At 38.0% G+C, this 21,550-nt stretch overlaps 1 protein-coding gene across 4 annotated transcripts in view; it reads right to left on the bottom strand.

The window, feature by feature from the left end:
• CORIN (corin, serine peptidase) overlaps positions 1–21,550 on the bottom strand; it is a 134,388-nt gene that overhangs the window by 99,473 nt on the left and 13,365 nt on the right. For all 4 annotated transcript variants that reach the window (XR_014584357.1, XM_083835942.1, XM_083835941.1 and 1 more), the window contains exons 2-3: positions 17,861–18,005; positions 11,939–12,391 (exon numbers count right to left, since the gene is read on the bottom strand). Coding sequence is in view for 3 of the 4 variants with exons in the window: in XM_083835942.1 (XP_083692068.1) it covers positions 11,939–12,391; positions 17,861–18,005 (598 nt within the window). In the remaining variant the exon portion in view is untranslated. The remainder of the gene's footprint in view (positions 1–11,938; positions 12,392–17,860; positions 18,006–21,550) is intronic.

Here is a 21,550-nt window from a genome sequence, read left to right as displayed (position 1 = left end):
GCTCAGCCTTCCCTGTAGCAGTCAGGTTGTAGTTCCTCACTCATTTTTTTTGAGGCCATGCAGTGAACCAGCCCTGGGTTTTAGCAAAACTAGAATACAAAATTGTTCCTCTCCCTAGACTTCCTCCACTTTTTTTTTTTTTTTCTGACACACAATGGAGAAAAATAACTAGCTCATTCACATTAGATCATTGAGTTGAATAGCTTTTTGGCAGCAAAAACATTTTGTCTAGGACCAGAGAAGTGGTTAGTTACCATTGGGTAACAGAGCCTGCTCACAGCCTCTGAAGGAGTGCATTTGCAGAATGTGCCATCATTGCCCAGCACCACAAAGCAGCTTGAAAGGGCTAGGAAAATTTGAATTGCACCATAAGAGTCAATTGCTGACTGATAAGAATTAAAGAACATTTTAACTTTAAAAATGGATGTATAAATTTTGTGCAACTCAGCATTCTGCATGCATCTATTTTCTAACTTGCAGTACAAAGGAAAACTGGAATCTCTCCTCCTGGCATCAGCAATTGTAAATGCAGCACAATTACAAATAATGCCTTCAGTTAAAGCTACTTTGAACTGGCCCAGATCTTGGCTATGGCGTTTCTTTAACTAGGATTGCCATAGCAGATCTGCAAAACAAACCTGTCTCAGGTACACAAACCGTAACAAGGTACATGAGAGTGCTTGAAGATGAAAGTAAGCAGCCTGATTCTTGTGTCCCAGGTCAAGCTTGCTGATAGTTCCCTTAGAAAATAATCTTTTTAATCAGAGCAACTTTCACAGAACATCTTTAAGAAGCTTATGGAAAATGAGACAGTGTTCAATGCAGCAGAAATCATCAGCTGCTTTGCTAAAGAACTTAGTTTAGTATACTTAAGTACCAAGTTCCACAGTTGCAGTCCACAAATTCATTGCCTCAGGGAGTGAATTCACCTCTGCTGAAACCAGGAAAAAATGGCAACACTCACCTAGCTCTTTCATACCAAAAGCTCTACTAACATAGAATGAAATCTCATCTTTAAGTGTCCTGAAAATCTCAAAGAATCCCATTAAAAAGAGCAAAACCAAACCAACCTCATCCATTCTAACTTAGAAACCTGTCTAACTTGCCTATAACAGCAATTTGTAGACTTCTTGATATTGGAATGACGCTCACCAAATCTTTTTTTTTTTCTGTCCCAAACTGCCATGTTCTTCCGACATTAAAAGAGTCTTGTGATTCTGCTTGATTTCACAATCTCATATTTGATATATGAAGCTACATAATGCTTTTTTTCCCTCCTCTGTCCTGTTGCTATTGCATATGCAGACTGTCATGGACTTTTGCTGCAGGTGAAAGGAGCACAGCATCCCACCTAGAATCTGGACTTTTCAGCAGAACTTCTTTCCAAAATTCATTACTGTCTGCAAAAACGTTAATACCTCTTTTAATTCACTATGACATCTTGGTACATTTTTCATTTCAATTAAAACAGAAGACATATTTTCTTAGCCTCCTTCCAGTTATGAATTTCTCTTGTACACTCCACTTGGGACTGAACATCTGATATTGTATTTCAGATGTTTTTCCCATAACTCAGGAAAAGTGCCCCAACAAGTGACTTTCTTCTGGCCCATTTCAGCAGATGCCAGGAACTATAATCTGTCCTTTGGAATCAGCCCAGCAGGGAAATCTACACATTGTTTTCTCCTTAGTACAAATATCAACAGTTTAAATCAACAATTTCACAACAGAAGCGTAGTCACTGCATTTTTTTCCCGTTTTTTTCACATTAACATTGGTTTGAAAACATGATTTCCACAACTCACAGCAGTCTCCATTTCCTGACAGGAGGGAGAGCTTGGCTGCTGAGGGTGTACATCAGGTTTCTGTTGCAGTCTGAACACATTCTCAGACCCTTCCTCACATTTTTTCCACACTCATAGAAAAGTTGCGTATTTGTTCTCCTCCAGCACATGTTGTACATAATGGAAAACGCCAACTGATCCTAACAGAACAGCACATGTCCATATATAACACTAGTGAAGAAAACAAAAAGGATACACACATTCTGGAGGGAATAACACCAGCATTTTTACTACTAGAAACAGCACTGTTGGCAAGGATGAATATGCCTGTTTTCCCCAGCTTTCTCAACATTAGGCATAGGTGGCAAGGTGTTGGCAATGGGGGGCTGCCAGGGGCTTCTGTGAGGAGTTGCCAGAGCTCCCCACACCAGACACAGTCAGATCCAGCCATCTCCAACAGCCCCACCACAGGGCATAGCTGGGCCCAGCAGTCAAGGTTGTGGCACTTCTGGGTAAACGTGTTTAAGAGAGGGAAAAAAGCTGCGCATGAGAGCAATTAAAAAAAAAAAAAGTGAGAAATAATTCTGCAAACACCAAGGTCAGAGAAGAATGAGTGAGAGGAGGTGCTCCAGGCAGTGGAGCAGAGATTCCCCTGCAGCCCTTGGCAGAGACACAGTGAAGCTGGAATTTCCCTGCAGTGCACAGTGGAGCAGATGCCCACACTGCAGCCCATGGGTGACTCCGTGCCAAAGCAGACAGATGAGCCCTGAAGGAATTGCAGCCCACGGAGGAGCTGCACTGGAGCAGGCTTCCCCTAAGGGACTGCAGCCCAGAGAGAACCCACATAGGATCTGTTCTGGATGGCCAGACCCCCATGGGAGGGACCCCACGCTGGGGCTGGGTAGAGGCGTGAGGAGGAAGGAGCTGGTCAGGACTGACAGTAGCATCCGTTCACCACCCCTTTCTGAGGACAAAGAGGGCTCACACGAGAGGGAGTAAAGTTGAGCCTAGGAAGAAACGTGTTGGGAAGAGGGAAACAGGCTTTTGAACAGCAGATCCGAAATGGAAGTCAAACTCCAAGGCTAGCTGAAAACAATCGCTCTGCACATAACTTAGCTTAGTTACTGACTTACACAATTTGAGAGGAATGAGTGACTGGACTCTTCAACAAGCCACCTCATTTTTGGAGCACCACTTTTTTCACCTGGATGCTTTCAGACACTGCCTTTCTTGTGCTGAGGCACATACTTGCTTCTTTAATCCTTTAGGCAGAAACAGCTGAGAGCACGCAAGTTCATCAGCCAAAAGTGATGCTGAATACCTACCCCCATGAGGTCTGAGCTGGCCTATATTCTTGATCTGGTATTTTGATTAGCTGTTTCCTAATGAACGCTTCCTAATTACAGGGTTCCTTAGTGAAATTGGAGATGTATTTCAAATAACCTACCATTAAATAAGCAAAAGGTACAAAATTAAATTAATTTTAGGATTAGATCAATCATTACAGACTATTTTCCATGGCACATTAGGTTGGACTGCATTTTGCTGTTGTTTGGAGATATGCATTACTTTGCTATTATTAACAGGCTTTATTAAAAGGAATAAAGGGAAGGGGGGGCAAAAAAATGGTAGCTTCCACAGGACCAAGGCATCTAGACGATTCTTTTTTAACAAAGGCGTTTTCAATAAATGAAAACAAATGCTAGCTTGAATGACAACATGTAATTATGTGCCAATGCTGTTATGTTCAAAAAAAATCAGTGCTTTGTAAAAGACGTACAATGGTTGAGATATTCAACAGGCTCTGAATAGGACTGCATAGCAATAAGGTGTACTTGAGCTGTCCCAGTTGTCTCTGGTTAATTACCTCTCAAGAACAGACAGATTGCTCTTCTGATCTCTTTGGTAGGAGATTAGGATCCTTTTTTCCAACTATATCTCACAGTGGTAACTGATGTTCATCTCACTTTCAGACAAAACTAACGCAGCAAACCCTATGTAAGCCTCCTCCCTGTGAAATCTGTCTAGAAACTAGGACAGAACACAGCACCTCACTTGCTAAGCAAAACACTGCAAGTATGTGAAACCTATGCTTTGCAAACTGCAATTTCCTGCTTGGCAGTTTGCAGGTGGAACTTAAGATCCTGGTGTACTAAAGATCTGGCTTAGGAAGGACTAAACTTAACAGGCTAACAAAGGACTGATCAGTCTAACAGATTACTGTTGGTTTTCCCACAGCTGGAAAACAAATTTCTATACAAAAGTTGTATGGAATATTCCCACAGCTACACTTTGTAAAAGTATGTCTGCGATTGTTTCATTACAGCATAGGTAGCCGTTGTCTGTAAAAGACAATTTGCTTTAGACAGAAATACCGCAGCCTAGATCTTCTGAATTTGATTGCACATTTGGCAAAGTGAGTGTTGCAGAAAATGGTATATGACTTCCTGGGCCCTTTCTTTATTCTGAGGGGCTGCTACTCACTCTCTTGTCTGTATTGATGGAACTTTCTTTTGAGTATCACTTTTTAAAAATATTTAGTGACGGCCCAGTTCTGTTTCTACTATTAGAGCTCAAATGCTTCTGTTAACAGGTTAGTACAGCTGTCTACATCAATGGAGCTTTCCTTAAGGGTTCCAGTTCTATTTATATGGAAACAGAAGGAGGCTGACAAACCTTCACAGCCTGAAGAATTAGTGATCAAAAACAGCCTGTTTTTTGGTTTGGTTTGTTTTTGTGTGTGTAAAAGAAGGAGATTAATACACAGGTATCTAAGAGCTTAACATAACTATCATGAAGTTTCCCATAACTGCATACAGGTTCAGTTGCATTTAAACCTTATGAACATCATGCTTCCAAGTTGCTTGTGCAAACTGAGATTTTAACATACTTGTATTTCAGCTGCTCTTCCTAGGATGAAAAGACTCTTTCTTTTATATAATTCCACTAATAAATACAGATAGTTTCCCTCAATGCTGTGTCTTATAGCTCTTTGTTTACTTCTCTATGTTAGTTACACAGAGAGCAATGACAAGCTTCCCTATAAAAATTAGGGCAAATTATCTCAAATGTAGTCTGACAGGATGCTATGCTAAACTTCTTTCAGCCATGCAAAATGTGTTCCACTCCCTATGTGCAAATACATTTTTTAAACCTCGTAATCATAGAAATACCAGCTGGAAGAACCCTCTGGAGGTCTCTAGCCAACCTGCTTCTCTAAGTGAGATTGTCATCAGCACACTGGCAGCCACAGCTTTGCCTGGCTATGTCTTGGAACTGGCTTTGCCTGGCTATGTCTGTGGGTAAATGGGTTCCACTGGAACCCATCCAACACCCATCTGGTGAAAAAGTTTTTCCCAGTTTCTAGTCTGAACTTCTACTATTTTATTTCATCGGAGAGTATTAGGATTTTTAAATTGTCAGTTGCAATAAAGGGGAGGCAAACATATTTTGTGTACAGATTAGTAGCCAAATTATTTATTGGGCAATTTATCACTTTTTCAAATTCCCATCTTCATTACCTTTTCAAATCATGTTATTCATTATGTTATTCTTGGATTTCACATGATTGTGAAACATGACAGTGACTGTAAATCTCTTTCTGTTGTATCAGTGCTTTAACCTTCCGTTTGGACAGTAGCTTGGATCTTACCATTTTATATTAATGATTGCTCTATCTCCACATCTGGCTGCACCATAATGCAATCCATAATAGACCATCCAGAAACGTAAAGGAGATCAGCTTTAATCAAAAAGAAAAGCACACATGGCTACCAGCTGTTAAGGTGTATCTTTTGAAACTAAGTGATCAACAATCACAATATAGAACCAACCATGCATCAACAATATCTTTTTTGCCAAAATAACCACATAATTGACTTTTAAAAAGGTTTTAGAGAAGCCTATAGGCCTATAAAGGAAGTCAGTGACTGTAATTCTCAGACAATTATCTTAAGATACACCTTGCGTTCATTGTTCCCATCCTTGGAAGTTTCATGCCAGGCTGGCATGAGACTCCTTGTTTAGCCTCTTGCTCAGTTGGACAACAAACTGCTTAAACTACAAGCAGTGATAAAGTATAAAAATCTGCAATGGGTGCATAAAAGTGAAAAGTATAAAGCTGAAACTACTTCTGTTCTTTACATGTAAATGTTTTAAACATACACACATTGGACTACATACACACAGGTTGGACTAGATGATCTTGGAGGTCTCTTCCAACCTAGACGATTCTGTGATTCTGTGACATCAACTCTAAAAACACATGCATGTCATTTAAAGACTGGAACAAAGCTGACTTTGTCATTATTTCCAACAAGGGAATTTCCCACTTTAAAGTAAAGCATGTGCATGAGAGGTTGAAGAGTAAAGATACATAAGTAAGTGAAAATGGAATTGTAGGGTGGATATGATAGTAATTCATAGTACTCATTACGGTGTTAATTCCAAAAGATATTTGAGATCTCTTTGAAACAGTGCTCTGTATAAGGTATCATCAGAGTGTATTTGGACAGACGATCATCTACAAACAAAATACTTGCAATAAGGAGCCATTAATTTATTGAGGGGAATTAAAGTCACAAGCTTAGCTGGAGGTAAATGTATTAAAGTATTAGCAACCTCATTAAAATTCTCACAAATGTATTTAAAGTTTCTGGCAAGCTTCCAGTTACCTGCAAGTGGCAATATACCAGGTGCTAAAAGCTTGTTAGTTTTTTCTTCCTTACGCACATAAGTTGCAATGAAAAATCTATAGAAATTCTACATCAACAGTAATCTCATCTAAGAACCTTTTGGATTACACTGCCAGCTAATATATCTTGTAAACCAGAAACTTAATGGTTTGCTTGCCAAGCTATGCCCATACACCCATATGAAATAACAGTGGTGGAATAGGCAAACTGATGAAAACCAGGTTCTTGCTGTCGGATTTAGTGGAAATTCACCATGTGTTTGTCTTTTAAGTCACTAATTTTTCCATGTTAACTGAAAATTTAGTTCTGAATTTTTGCTAGACAAGAAAACCTGAATGGTTCTAGTGATTATTTTGACAAGGGGAAAAATGTATTTTTTAATGAGGACCACAGTGGAAAAATTCTGAAGCAGCTTTTTTTCCACTTTGTTTCTTTAATTTTGAGAGAAAAACAGGTATAGGGGAGATAAAGAAACAAAAGCCACTGCCAAAAGATAAAACATGCTGAAGCATGAACTCAAGCACCAACAAAATCAATAACTACCATATTAGTTTACTCATGCTTGAATTTGTATGAAAAAAAAAAAAATAATAAAATAAACACAGATGAGTTGACTGGCCTAGGACTTAGAAGACCACAGTTTTTGTTCTTCTGTGCCAATTTGAAAGACCAAACCCATTTTTGCTTCAGGAGAAAAACATGTTTTAACAACATTTTGAATTTTTTTTTTTGAGAACAAGATAAATATCTCTAAATATCTACCATGGGTCTACTGCTACACTTTATCTACCATGGGTCTATTTCTGTTATTACATTTAATATAATTTGGTCTGCTCCAACCTACTTGAATAATTAAATATAAATTGAGATAGAAGACTTAGTGATTTATCAGATCACTGTTTGAGATACTAGGGATTGGGAAGATGGAAACCCGTGGTCTGACTTGGAAAGCAGTTACTGGATACCTTAGCTTCAGTAGAAAAAAAAAAAAATGAAAAAAAAAACCATCTTTGGAATGAGCAGCACAAGGCAGGGAGAGGCAGGGAATTGCTTGTTTCTGTGCCATATGTGACATATCCCTTCCAGTTATCCCCAAAGTGGTTCTCATATTGCTCTTTTCTACCAAACAGAAAGCTGGGCCAGCCTTGTTCTCTATAGATTTTAGTAGTGGCAGAACACCAAATACAGCAAAATAGTGCTGGGGAGAGAGAAAAATATTTATTTAGATGTAGTTAAAAGACAATAGAGAGGATTAGGAAGACCTCTAGGCAGAGCAGAGGGTTGCAAATAAATTGCTGAAAGATGTTCATGAAACTATATGAGGACCCTTGGGTCTTTTCATTCTAAGAGTATTTGTTATTTAGAAGAGTAGAAGATGCAAAGAAGAAAACATGAATTACATGCTTTTTCAAATGCTGTCCTCTGATACATCTGATACAGTGCCATGCTTTTGCAAAGGCACTTTCCCACTTTGGTCCTACAAGCAACCATTCAGGGCTTGTGTTTTTTATCATCCTCCTGTACACTTGGGCAAGTGCAGAGAGAAATTGAACAGGAACCTAATCCACATTCATCTGGGACACATGCCTTTTCCTAGCTTTCTGTCAAGTATATTCAGAATAAGCCAGGGCTGGAAAAACACATCCTTTATTTCTACCCACCTTGCTTTTACTCAGTTCTTTCCCTAACGAAAGGTCTAAAAGGCTGGTGCTCGCCCTTGACCCCCCAGTGCAGCCAGGAGTTGTGCAGCCAGTCTGCCCCTTGGGTGAAATGCTTCTGTCGACATCTTCTGCCAACTGCGCCGCCTCCCACCCATATTCTGGGCTACATCCCTCTCCTTCCTGTCCCCTCAGAGCAGAGGAAGCCTGGGGCTATCTTGTATGTCCCCAGGGTCCTGCTCTCCAGCCTCTGAGGTGCCCACAGGCCACAGTTCCCACCAGTGGCAGCACCCTTTCATGGCAGCCAGGGGTGGCCAGAAAATAAGGTTGCAGCCAGGCCCTGGTCAGCGCCCTTCACCCTTTGGGACAGCAGCATTGCGCCCTCCACTCCCTCAGTGCCAGGGCCTGCCAGGGTGCCATGCCAGGCACAGGAAGGGGCGGTAGGAAATCAAGCTTGGAGCACTTGGTCATATTACTTTGCATCTTAGGAGGTGGATGTTGTCACGGTTTTCCACTAAACGGGGGTGTGGGTGTGTGGCTAAGATTTGGGGAGGGGGGGGGGGGAAGGATATACATCTTCATAAGTAACAGTGACTGGAAGAAACAAAAGTAGATACTAATACTTCTTGTCCCAGTGCATATTCCGTTAGTTATACAGGATGTTTTTCTAGGAAGAATGCCCTCTCTCCTTCTTCCTGTCTCCCCAAATCAGCAGTATTACAAAACAGGGAGTCTGCTTCATTTGAAATGAAAACATCCCTCTCAAGCTGATACACTTGAGATGTCTCCTGGTCAGTCGCCCAATGTACTACATAATTACAGCCTATTTTTGTTTCAAAGAGAAGAAAAGCACTGATAAAATTGTACTGATATTTATCTTGGAAAAACATCCTTTCTTTAAGATAATGACTATCTAGTATATGGTTCTTTTTCTGTTGTGCATTGATTGACAGATGAACAAAATATTATCGCATATACCTCAAATTCCATGAATACACACTGCTGAACCTGGTGGTTCACCTAAAACTCCCTTCCTGATGTTTTTGCTATCAGGAAACTCTCCAATGAACTATCCTAGTGACTTAAGACCATGGGCCATGCCTTCAAAACAACACTTTTAAATCTGAACTTACACAAGCTCAAATCAATCAACAGGAAAAATGTATTCCTTCACTTTCTTTCCAACAGAGAGGTAACACATGGGGGGCCACAAGAAAAACTGGAAGAATTTAGAGAAAATAAGGAACAACTGCAAGTGTAACAACTTCTGGCAACTTAAAGACTCAGGACTCACTACAGGTCACTGGAATCTGCTACCATATAATGTTGAGGTGTCTCTGTATGTTAGCCTTATTTTGTTTGTCTTTTGGCATATTCTAATGGTCACAATTGGATCAAGACACAAAGCAAGAGAGATTTATTTTGATCTGCTAACGCCATTCCCACATAGTCAGTAAGTTTTACTTATCTCAAAAAATCCTTTGTACTCCAAAAGACTATTCCAGACTCACTATGCAAAAAATTATTTTATATCTGTGGTCCTGTTTTTCCCCATCTCCCTCTACAACAGAATACACAAGAACTCTTTTGGACATCAAATTAAGTTTTCTGTTACCTTAGAATTCTCTCCAGGAAGCAAAGCTTAGTGGGAAAGGAGAGATTAAAGAGACCAAGGAGAAGTGTAAAAAGAGAATTTGCAAAGGACAGTACAAGAGTGAGACAGTGAAAAGCCCTGTGTACTCATCACGATCTCCTGATTTCTAGTCCTCAATGCCTTGGACAAGTATGGGAATACATAGTTATTCTGAGTACAAATTCTTCTGGACCCCCCAAATATATATATATATATATATATACACACACACATATATATACACACAGTATTTTTTTATATATATATATACACAGACTGAATGTATATATATGCATACTGAATTTATATTTATATATCTACACATGCACACACAGTTTTAAGGCAACTTCCACATAAATATAAATAAATAAAGCACATCTACACTGTAACTACCTAGTTAATAAGACTGCAATACAAAGACATCATCTTCCAGAAAAGAAAAAATTTGACCCCACAGCACATGTCAAAAAAGTTCAAGTGGAGAAAGACAGGCCCCATAGTTCTGCTTAACATTAACCAACAGCCTAATAACTTCAAGGTGTCTTTTACAATCATAATCATTGAAAACACTAAGAGTTGGAAATATCTGTAGCATAGCATGCTGTGCTTCTGAGCTGTTCCTCAGCACAGTGATAACTAGCCAAGTTACCACATAAGGTAAATAAATGAATCACTGAGGGAATGCAAGTGTGCATTTACATGCATTTGTTCTGAGTTTGGGGTGTGAGGAGAAAAAACAAGATATCAACCAATTTAAGAAAATCATGTAGCAAACTGAACGTACAGAAAGCCTGGACCATTCAAATGGCTACATAATCACTACAGTGCTGGAGACAGAAAGAATAAAATAAAAAAACATTGATTCACAATAAGTTATTATTTTTGAGGGCTAATTTGTGAATAAGAAAATAAGTTATCACTGAAATGGCCTCACAAGGAATCTCTTCCACGTCACAGGTTAAAAATAGATCAAAAATAAATTAAAAAAAAAAATCAAAGGTTTTCCTCTTTCACTTCACTCCAGAAAGAACAATAAAGAGCATAACAGAGTTCTTTCCTAACTTTTACCCGCTTATTTGATGTCAGGGTGGGGTGGAGGGAGGCAGGAATGAAGCAAGGGACAAACTCTTGAAGGCAGAATGCATTAGAAGAAAACAGCAGAGCAAAAAACTTGTGACGTACCATCAATTTTATCACTCACACCTGAATAATAGACTCATTAGGTAGGCAACTAATATCAGGTTTTAGTATTTAACTAAGCATGGAATCCAAGAGAGGAATGATACAGAGATTCTCCACAAAACAATGCATAATTCAATGGCTGAAGTGATCACCTCTCTCAGACACCATCTCTTCATTTCATAGAAATTTCAAATATACAATTAATAGAGTGTGCCACTTTCAGGTCACTGTCTACCACTTTGCATGTATTTCAGTTCTCCCTATAACTCCAGGAATAAGTTTTGCTCCATGCTCTCTTGAGATCAACAGCAGAAGAATGATATGTAGTTAAAGAGAAACAAATTCATTTTAATATGTCACCCTAGTGTTCCATGTGTTAGCAAAACAATACAAAGAAACCTTTCAATACCACTGACATGATGAATCAATAAAATTACCATGGCACTAATGAAATGTGCCTCCTTGTATAGTCAGACCAATGAGAACTGATCACAGTTAATCGTTATTGTTCTTTTTGACATTTTGATTACAGTCCTCAGAAATTGAATTTTATTGCTGCATGGAGAAACAACTTCAAATTAGAGAACAATTTATCCATTAACATAGAAAATGTTTTAACTGTAATTATATCCCCAGTTCAGGAAGGTACTTACCACATATATAATTTTAACAGAACATAGAATATTCAATCTACAAATTGAATACAGTCTGCAATAACTAATTTTCAGACTTGGTAAGCATGCATGATTTGAAGAATGTACTGTAAGCATTCATACCTGAAAGAACCTAGTGCATCTTCCTCAGTGGGGTCAATCAAATGTTCTGATAAGATACTGATTGCTTGCAACATGGAATGTGCAAGACAAAATAAATTATCAAAAAACAACTAATTCCTCAGAACTCATGGGAACTCATGAGGAAGCAGCCAGCAGTGTGTGCTGTACTTTTGAGTCATAATTACAAAACTAAAAAAAAATATAAACTTACTTTTTTTCTGATCCACTTTTTGTGGCACAGATGGATAGGTAGGGCTTAATAAAGGCAGAGTGGTCATCCTCTCTGTGATGTTGAAGGATGCATCTATGGACCACGAAGTCTCTCCCTCTGCAGTGGCAAACAGCTGGGTGCTATATTCAGAGCCCTCTGCCGAAGCAGCATCATTTGTAGGATCAGGATTGAGGACTGAGGCTTGAGATGTAGGGACAAATGAGTTTTCCTGGAAAGTCTCTCTAAATATATTTGAGTTCTTGTTCATTTGGCCAGTGTGGGATAAAGGTGAGGTGGTCCAGGCGGGAGTCCATGTGCTGAGATCTACTATGGGATTACTCGTGGAACTGTTTTCAACCATGTTTGGCAAAAGAATGTCAGATGTTTCAATGTCACCATTAACTGTGAGGACCTCACTCCCATTTGAATAAAAGCAAGTTTTTTCTAACACCCCTGGAAGAAAGGGAAAAAAAAAATATAAAAAAGAATTATATTAGCTCGTTGGTACAGTTGACTCTTGAGTACAAACAACACCCACTACCACCTCTACCGAACTTCATTTTCAGTTTGATTACTGCATTTACCAAAATGCCCAGTCTCATGACCACACTTAGCCAGCACCTTGGCTCTGCCAGCTCCAGGCACCACGCACAGCCTGCACCCACTCAGATATCCTGAGCCCCTACCTCCTGCTCTTACAGAATCCCTCTCCTCACCCCTTCATCCACTTTGCAGCTAGATTGAACCAGCTCACTCAGTGTGAAATTCAAGGACTGGACAGGAAGGAATCTTTATTAATCACAGCTGAAAAACTTACAATGCCAGAAGACCCTAATTCCAGTTACTGTCTGAAAAGATTTGGGGTTGGGAAGTTTAACATGTAAAAAGAAAAGGGAACCAGGAGAGTAGAAAAGGAAGAATTTTCCTTTTTTATTGAGTAACTTCTAACTGTGGCAACTGGAACTAGAAAGTTAAACTTGTAAGGGGTTCAATGAAACAGCTACCCTTTGAGGTTTACCATGTACTTGTTTATCCATACTGGGTTGTTTTGGCTTAATTGCCACTGACTGTGAGTAAAACTTGGTTTCTGACTTTCACTAGCAGAACCCAAGGGAACTTTATATCTATGCATGTGAAAGTTTCTGTTTCTCTACCAGCAAATGTGCATAATTCATTGGGATTTGAAGGAGTATGCTGTGGGTATTTTACAGAAGCATCAGAAAATCTCCCACCCACAAATTATTTCAGCAGCAATATCTCTTTCTTGAGTCCTCTGGTCAGGCCAAATGGGAAGACTGAACGTGCTTTGACTTCACAATGGGGACCAGCAGTAATATGATTTGCTAAAATCTTAGGAATTGTAACTAAGCATGCACAGAAATTGTGCTCACTCATATGTAGCTTTACTTGGATCCTGTGTTTCCAAATAGAGCTTTGAATCTCTGTGAGTGGGAAACCTACTTTGTTTCAAGTTTCAAACTTCAGTCATTTTTGCTGTAGCTTTCAAAAAGTTAAAATTAACTTCTCTTCCTCCCTTGGAAAAGTGTGTATTTTTTCCTTAACTCAAGAATAACCTTAACTCAAGAACTCAAGGGTGTTTTTTTTTTAATCTCATTCTCTGTCCTCCTCCCTCAGCTACTGTCTTCTCCTCCACTCAACATAAAAATAGAAAAAGCCTGAAAAATGTCAGTCCCAAAGAGCTATGAATAATGATTGAAGTTAAAGTAAAAATGATTAGCTATTTATAAAACATTCAGCAGAATAGTAGGAAATACATTACAAGTCAGGTAAAAGCTTGAAAGAAGCTTAAACATTTTTTTTCTGTTGTTTAACACAGTGGACCAATAAATACTGTTAAGGAAAATATGCATGTTACCCACTGGATTCTATCCTATCCCCACTCAGCCTTATTTCATTCTCTTTCTGGAACTAGAATAATAGCTGTCGCTACCCATAAGGTCATTTATTTCTTCCACTGAGATCCCCAGATGCCTGTTTGCTTCTTCAACCCATCTTTCCAACAATAACATTTTTGTTCTATTTTCAGTTCCCTAGTGATAACAACTCCCCTTCTCTTTCTTGACAGGGGGACCACATAATGAACCTCTTCCAGACAACAGACCTTCCCAATTGTATCTCAGCTGACAATGAGTATTATTAAATTTCTTTTAAGACCTTTTGCCTACAAAATAACCTTTACAGACAGCACGGGAAGAGAGGGGAAACAAGAAGTTGATATTACCAGTAGGGAGGCTTATGGAATCTGGGTACATGTAAATTTTGTGTTTCTGTTTTCTCAGATCTTTAAGTTTTACCTTAACTTTACAGGTTTCCAAACAAACATTTTAAGGCTGAAGAAGTTTGAAGAATCCATCTTTTCCACCTTCTAGATGTGTGCTCCAGCCACTGTTTTACTATGTGTTGGCAGGCACCATTAGTATTAGGAAGCTTTAAAAGACTAAGTGTAGCAGTGTTCTTTTAAATAATGCTCTTAGGTAATATTAGGAGATGGCTCTAGGCTCTGTTCCAACCAGCTAGTTGCAGTTGCTTGGGCTCTGCTGCAGATGCTCTTGAGAGAGGTAGGCATAGCCCTCTGCTTGGCTTTCACTGCTGGCCAGCTCTAGATGACAACTCTGTTTCCAGATAGCATGTGATGTTTTTGGATCACCTTCCTGAGGCACTTTGTTCTCCCCCTTTCCTCCTATCCTCTCATCCTCCTAGTCTACAGAGTAGAGAATTCAGAAAATTAATTCCAGGGTATAGTCTCCACTCTCTTTCTGAGTTAGGCTTGTATTTTCATTGATTATAGTCCTTTTCCCCCTTAAATAATATTGTACATCTTCAATCTTAAATTTAATTTACTGGAGATTTTTTTGCAGCATTAAAAGTCCTGCAGGAACTATATAAATTTCAATACAGAGCTGGAGATATTAAATCATAGCCTAGATAGCTAATTAGTTGAGAAATAGCTGTAACCATTTTGGAATTGTGTTTTCAGCTACAGCTGGACATGTCCAGATGACGGGAATATACAGCATGATGGCTCTCATTGTGCTTGGTACAAAACCAAGGAACTGGCTTAAGATTCATTTGGTTCAAAGCGATGCCTTGCCAAGAGTCTTACTGACCACTTTCCAGTTGCTCTTCACTATTGAGGAATTAATGTTTTATTTAAAGATCTGAAATGGACAGTTAAAAGATCTAAGGAATAGTCACACTGTTCAGGCTATTAAAGTGAGATTTTGGCAGTTTACACTGTGAGTGATTTCTAGTAGTTCACAGCAGGAAATCCCAAGAAGACCACATTTGTTTAAAAAGCTAACCAAACAGAGCAAAGCAGCCTACCAAAGCATGTGTAGTGGATTAGGCAGTTACACAGAGAATAGAATGATGGATCACTGCTGTAACTAGCCAGCACATACCCACTGAGATTTCTTCTGTAGGGTTTGCCCTATGAGTCTGTGCACTCTGAAGGCATTGGCACATCACTGATAATCAGAGACTCATAGAATCACAGAATGGTTTGGGTTGGAAGGGACCTTAAAGGCCATCTAGTCCAATCCCTTGCCATGGACAGGGACATCTTCCCCTAGACCAGGTTTCCCAAAGCCCCATCCAGCCTGGCCTTGAGCACTGCCAGGGAAGGGGCATCCACAGCTTCTCTGGGCAACCTGTGCCAGTGCCTCACCACACTCTGAGTGAAGAATTTCTTCCTTATATCTAATCAAAATCTACCCTCTCTTTCAGTTTAGAACTGTTACCCCTTGTCCTACCAGTACCTTGTAAAAGTCTCTCTCCATCTTTCTAAGCCCTCTTTCAGTATTCAAAGGCTGCAATAAGGTCTCCCTGGAGACTCTTTTTCTGGAAGCTGTCTATTTATGTTTTAGTACTTGGAGCTCTCTATTTATGACTTAATCAGCAGTGAAACATACTAGAATGACAACCACAGAACTTAGCTCCTCCATTTGGTGATAAGATGATAATTTCCTATAGAGAGGGTAATTTGTGAGTCAGTCAGTACCATCAACTCATTTCTTACACTGTAAATCATCATACCAATATCAGAGTGTTAACAGCATTAATTTATTACTGATCTGAAGTGAATATGAACTACTTTTCTGGATATAATGTGTTCTCAATAAATAGAACAGAATACGTTATTTTACACACATTTTAAAGACGTCCATAGAATTTGTTCATTTAATTACTGACATCAAATATATTTGTTTCTAGGCTATCAATGCACATAAAGCAGAAGCTGAAAACTGAAAGTGAAGAATAGTAAATTGTAATCATGAAAATTTAAGATATGCTTAAGGGAGCTTTGCCAGTTTTAGACATGAGTAATAACACCAAGTCTTATTCTTCACCCCACAGTAATTACATTGACCTAATAGAAGATAGTCCTGATTTTTGCTGTGTAAGTAGAATCAGAACAAGTCCCATTTCCCCAGAGGATTTCATACATTTTAATGAGTATTATGTCGACACATGCCTCAGAGGAGGAGAAGGAGTAGATCTGACAAATACACCTGCTTTTTTATCTGCCTTCTCACCAAAGAATGAAAATCTAGGGCAGAGGATATGAAGGATACAAATGGAATGATAAATATAAGGAAAGTAAATTGAATGGCGTCATATTTCCTAATTGCTAGACTTACTAGTCTTAGTCCACTTCAGCCTGTTCTCAATTTAAAGATACATCCCAAGACTCAGTTGTCAATCATAGCATTCATTAGCTTTGTTATTTTGACTTGCCTAACCTAAGTTAAATGAAAAGAACAGGTCTACAACATATTATTGCAAATATTTTACAGACTGAATTGAGAAAATAGATTTAAGTTGTCTTGGTTTTGACAGAAGTGAAGGTGCTAATGAAACATGTTTGTTTCCTTCCTGTGCTTGCTAACTGTTTGGTTGTATGGTATGTAAGCTGGGGGTTTTAAAGGGAAATATAGATTTTTATATATATATATATATCCATATATATATAAGGATACACACACATTACCACAATTGTTAAAGATGTGCTCCTGAATTACTCAAGGAAGCACAACAAGAAAATATTTTCTTTACCAAAAACTGAAGTAAAAATGCCACATCCTCTCAGCACTGAAAGCAAAACAATTGTTTTTTTTACTTTATTTTTTCAAAAAAAAATTTATGTTTTAACCCAGCGTTACTGTCTTTCTCATGTTGTAGTGGAAGAGATTTAATGACGAGACATGTCAGCTTCTCTGTAGTGGCAACAAAAGGAAGGCTCTTAAAGTTTTGTTGGTAATAAATTACTAGCTCGTTAATTCTGTAACAGACACCGAGTTAACAGACTAAGCCATTGTAAATTCTAATATTTCTGCAACAAGTTTCCACAAAGCATACTTGGGGTTTTGCATTGATATAAATTTCGTACTTAGTAGAAAGAAACGTATTTTCCTTAGTTGAACGGTAATATTTTGTAGACTGTTCAGAAAGATTTGTGGATACTTATAACATTAACCTTCACCTGAAAATAAAAAACAGATTTACACATCAATGTGTGACATAAAGGTACAAATATTCTATTCACTGACAGTTATCTAAATGTCTAACATAAATATATTTTATAGTTGTAAAATGACTGCCGAAAACCATCTACATGCTATCTATTCAAGGTAGTCAGGTCATCAAAAATCTACCTTCAGAAATTCAGAAAAAGAATTGTTACATAAATTTATTTGTTACATAAATATGTTTTCAATATATAAATCCAAATATCATATTTATTTCTCTGAAACAAACATTATTTCACTAGGCAGTTTAGATTGTTAGGTAGATGTGCTAAGATACATCTTTAATGTCCACATTAGCACTTGAAAAGGAGACTAAAATTGAGATAGAAATGCATTAATTGAAAACAGGCCTATTTACTCTGTTAGCACTCACCTACAAAGGTAAGCAGAATAACCAGCAGAAGGATAAGGGCACAGATGCATGGAATCAGTATTAGGAGCAAAAGTCGAAGGAACTTGGCAGAAGCCAGTTTTTGAGAGCAACCATCCCCCATGTTATCCTCATCTGCTCCTAAGACCTGAAAAACAAAAAAGCACAGTTTTATCATTCCAGTGTAAGTTAGTAACTCCTATGTTTTCAAGGGCAGTCCCACCCATTTCACAAAACAGCTAGATTATTTAAATGTATGCTACAAGTTGTTTTAAATTCTTACCAAAAAGTCATATAATCTTCCTTTTTGGTGGACAGCCTAGTGCAATCATACCATTAATTTTAGTTCACCCAACATCCACAAACCTACAATTTCACTGAAATTTCTAAACTTTTTACCTGATGAACTAGAAGTTGGATAGGTATTGCATTTGAAAAAAAAAAAAATGTAAAATACATAATACACTTCAGTAGTAAGGCTAAATACATCTTATTTTCTAATTAAAAATAATCATTTACCAATTATATAAAAAGCTCCATGTTCTTTTTTTTTTTTTTAAAGAAGGAGCCAAGGAATTATTATAACCTTTGTTTTAAGTGACAATAACAGTGACAAGGAGCATTCCACTTATTATTTACAATAATGTTCATTTTCGAGTACTTTACAAAGCTATAACTTATCACAGTATTCAGTGGTGTTTACAAGTAGTATTTTCTGTTCTACAAATGGAATACGGAATAATAAAGAAAAATGATTTTCTGACTTCAGTTGAGTTGTACAAACTTCTGCCAAAGGCTAAACAGGTATATATAATAAAATAATCAAAATATATACAGTAGTCTTGGGGAAAAAAAAAAATTAAAAACATAACTCTATTAAGGCTATGATTTCATATATTAGAAACATATCATATTCTTTAAATAAAAACAAAACAAAAACAAAATTCCAAATGTATATTTAATAGCAAAATTGAAACTGTCATTATGAAGTTAATAATGATAATTATTAATTAAATCTTTTTTTAATCAAAATTAACTAAAAATAATTAAGATTTTCCCTATAGTAAGGCAAAATAGAACAATTAACTTCGGACAAAGTCTTCCAAAAGGATGACTCATGAGTTAAAGCCTACAAATAACAGTTTAGCCTCTTCGTCAGGAAAATCAATCACATTGAAGTTGATCGGGACAGGACACAAGAGTGTAAATGCATCCATTACGCTGACAGACTCTTTCTGAAGATCATCAAGAGATGGATGTCTATCACATTCATCAGTAGTCTTGTAAATGGCAGTCTCTGCATGTTAACCCTTTGATTGGTTCTGTTCTAAGTGTTTTTCTGTGAGGAACAGGTTACCAGAGTGACTAGCATGAATGAAAACTGGACTACTTCTTAAGGAACTAGACTAGATTTATTCCTGCCTAATCTCACTGCCTATTTTACTCCCTTGACTGTGAAAACTTGCACTGTTTAAAGACCAGGTAGCACTGAAAACAGGTATGGTGCCAGCATGGTGTGAGATATGAGCAGTATCTCACTTCATAACCACTGTGCCTTCTATTGTGGTGATTCAGTCTCAACACTGTCCTACTACTGGGCTTGTCTAGTGAGCAGGATGTAAGTTGATGGTCAGCTTAAAGATGGTAGCGTTCTCTGAACATCTGAAACAGCCAGCTCAGGGTCGCTTTGTCTGCTCATAAGGTACAGCCTGGGTGAATTGGCAAGGTTTGTAATCAAATCATCACCATTTTCCACCAGAAGCAAAATACAAAGAATGCTGAGAGAGCCAACTGCTTGTCTCAAGTGTTTTTTCTTCACACCTTATTCAGAAGTGGCAAACGCTGCAATTCAAGATTTTGGGATATATCAGCTAAATTTCCACCTTTACTTGCAACTAACACTTCAAATACCCAGGCACAAAAAAAAAAAAATAAAAAAAAAAAATTGGGTGAGTTTTTGGGTGAGTTTCAGTTTCAGAAACCTAACTCCAAGTAACAGACAACCCTTACTTGACAACATGACATCTTGAAGTCCACACTTGCTTACATTTTAAAATATTAAACTCTTCGAAGTCTGCCTCAAGTTTTGCTTCTGGTCATGATGGAGCATAGCATCTTAGCAGCCACCTTCACTGAATCCCATAACCTTGTTTTGCTCTGTCTATATTAGATCCCTTTGGGAGGTCTGAGTGCAGGTAGCATAGGAATAACACAGCTCTGTTATGAACACAGCTCTCCCAAAACACAGCTGCTGTAACTTCAACTTTCAACTGCTTTTGAAAGCATGGCCAAAAAAAAAAAAATAGAAAATGACATTAAATTGCCTTTTCTGACAGTACAGTGGTTACAGTGCTCCCTCAGGAAATGGTGCTGTTGAGTTCAATCCCCTGTTCAGACCAAAAATTAATCTACAACTCAGTAGAGTACCACAACCATCTGAACGTAGACTCCTCATGAATCAGAGCACACTATCCCTTCAAGTCATGATATTCTGTGAAAAAGAGCATGGTTCTGCTGCACCAGGTAAAGGGGAGCAGGACCATCACTACACAAACCAGTAAGCTTCTGAAATACCTTGCTTTTACATTCCTGTTTCTGTGAGGAATTTATTTTAAGTCTGTTGGCACTGTGAATAGTAGATACTTTAATCAGATGCTTATAATAAGGAAGGACCTCAAATATTTACCTTCTTATCAACACCTAAAAGTAACAAAAAATCCCAATCTTTGCATTGGCAACTTACTACCAAAGATTTAAAAGGAGTCTGTTGTATCCAAATTTGCTTTCAGTGACTGCTCAAGAAAAGAATGTTAGATTGGGAAAGACATCCTTCTCTAAACACCCTGAATTGCTTGTTTTGTATAACAGCAAAGTAAATATTTACAGGCAACTAAACAGCATGTCGTATTTTTCCCTTCTACAGAAAAAGATATCATGAAAAACACTAAACCTGTTTAAAATCATCATCAGTGACTCAGCAAGCATAGCCTTAATAAATGCTAATTTTCCATCACTCGAACATCTATATGAGTTTTTTTTTCCATCAATTTCTGTGGTGAATATGAAAAAAAAAATGTTAATGGCTCCTATGTCATCAATGAGGATTTAATGAAAAGTCCTAGATATAAATATAAATACGTTATGCCAACTTTTACGTATTCCCTGATATGAGACTGTTTCTTTTCCTCTTGCCACCAAATATTACAATACAAAAAGAACACATGCACCACTTTTAAGTGCTATAGTATGCCAATGGTGTCTGCAAAAACTTCAGACATGCTTTGTCCTCCCAGTTCTTCTAGCCTAGCACTTTGTATCTTCCTGGTAGCCCATTTTTAGATCAGTAAGAAGTAAGAAAAGAAGGGCGCACTTCTAATTTCATTAAAAAATTGAAACTTGCGATCCCCAGCAAAGAAAGACTTCAAAAGAGTAATATCCCTAAGGGGCTATGAATCCAAAACCAGTCATAAATAACAGAACTGTCAGAGAAAAATGGGACTGTCGAAGGAAACATGCTTATTCATTTTGTGCTACATGCTTATTCATTTGGACCACTTTAGGCCTCCAAGAAAAGAAACACCTCCCTCAACTCTCTTGGTAGTCTATATTCTGAGTCATTCTCTAAGTACACAAAACTGAAGTATTTTCTACATATATATTTTTATCTCTTTCCAAAAGAAGGGCAAGAAGACT

Source organism: Anser anser (assembly GCF_964211835.1).
Source record: "Anser anser genome assembly, chromosome: 4".
Lineage (NCBI taxonomy): Eukaryota > Metazoa > Chordata > Aves > Anseriformes > Anatidae > Anser > Anser anser.
The sequence above is the reverse complement of the archived record's forward strand: the minus strand, read 5'-3'. Positions and strand labels throughout refer to the sequence as shown.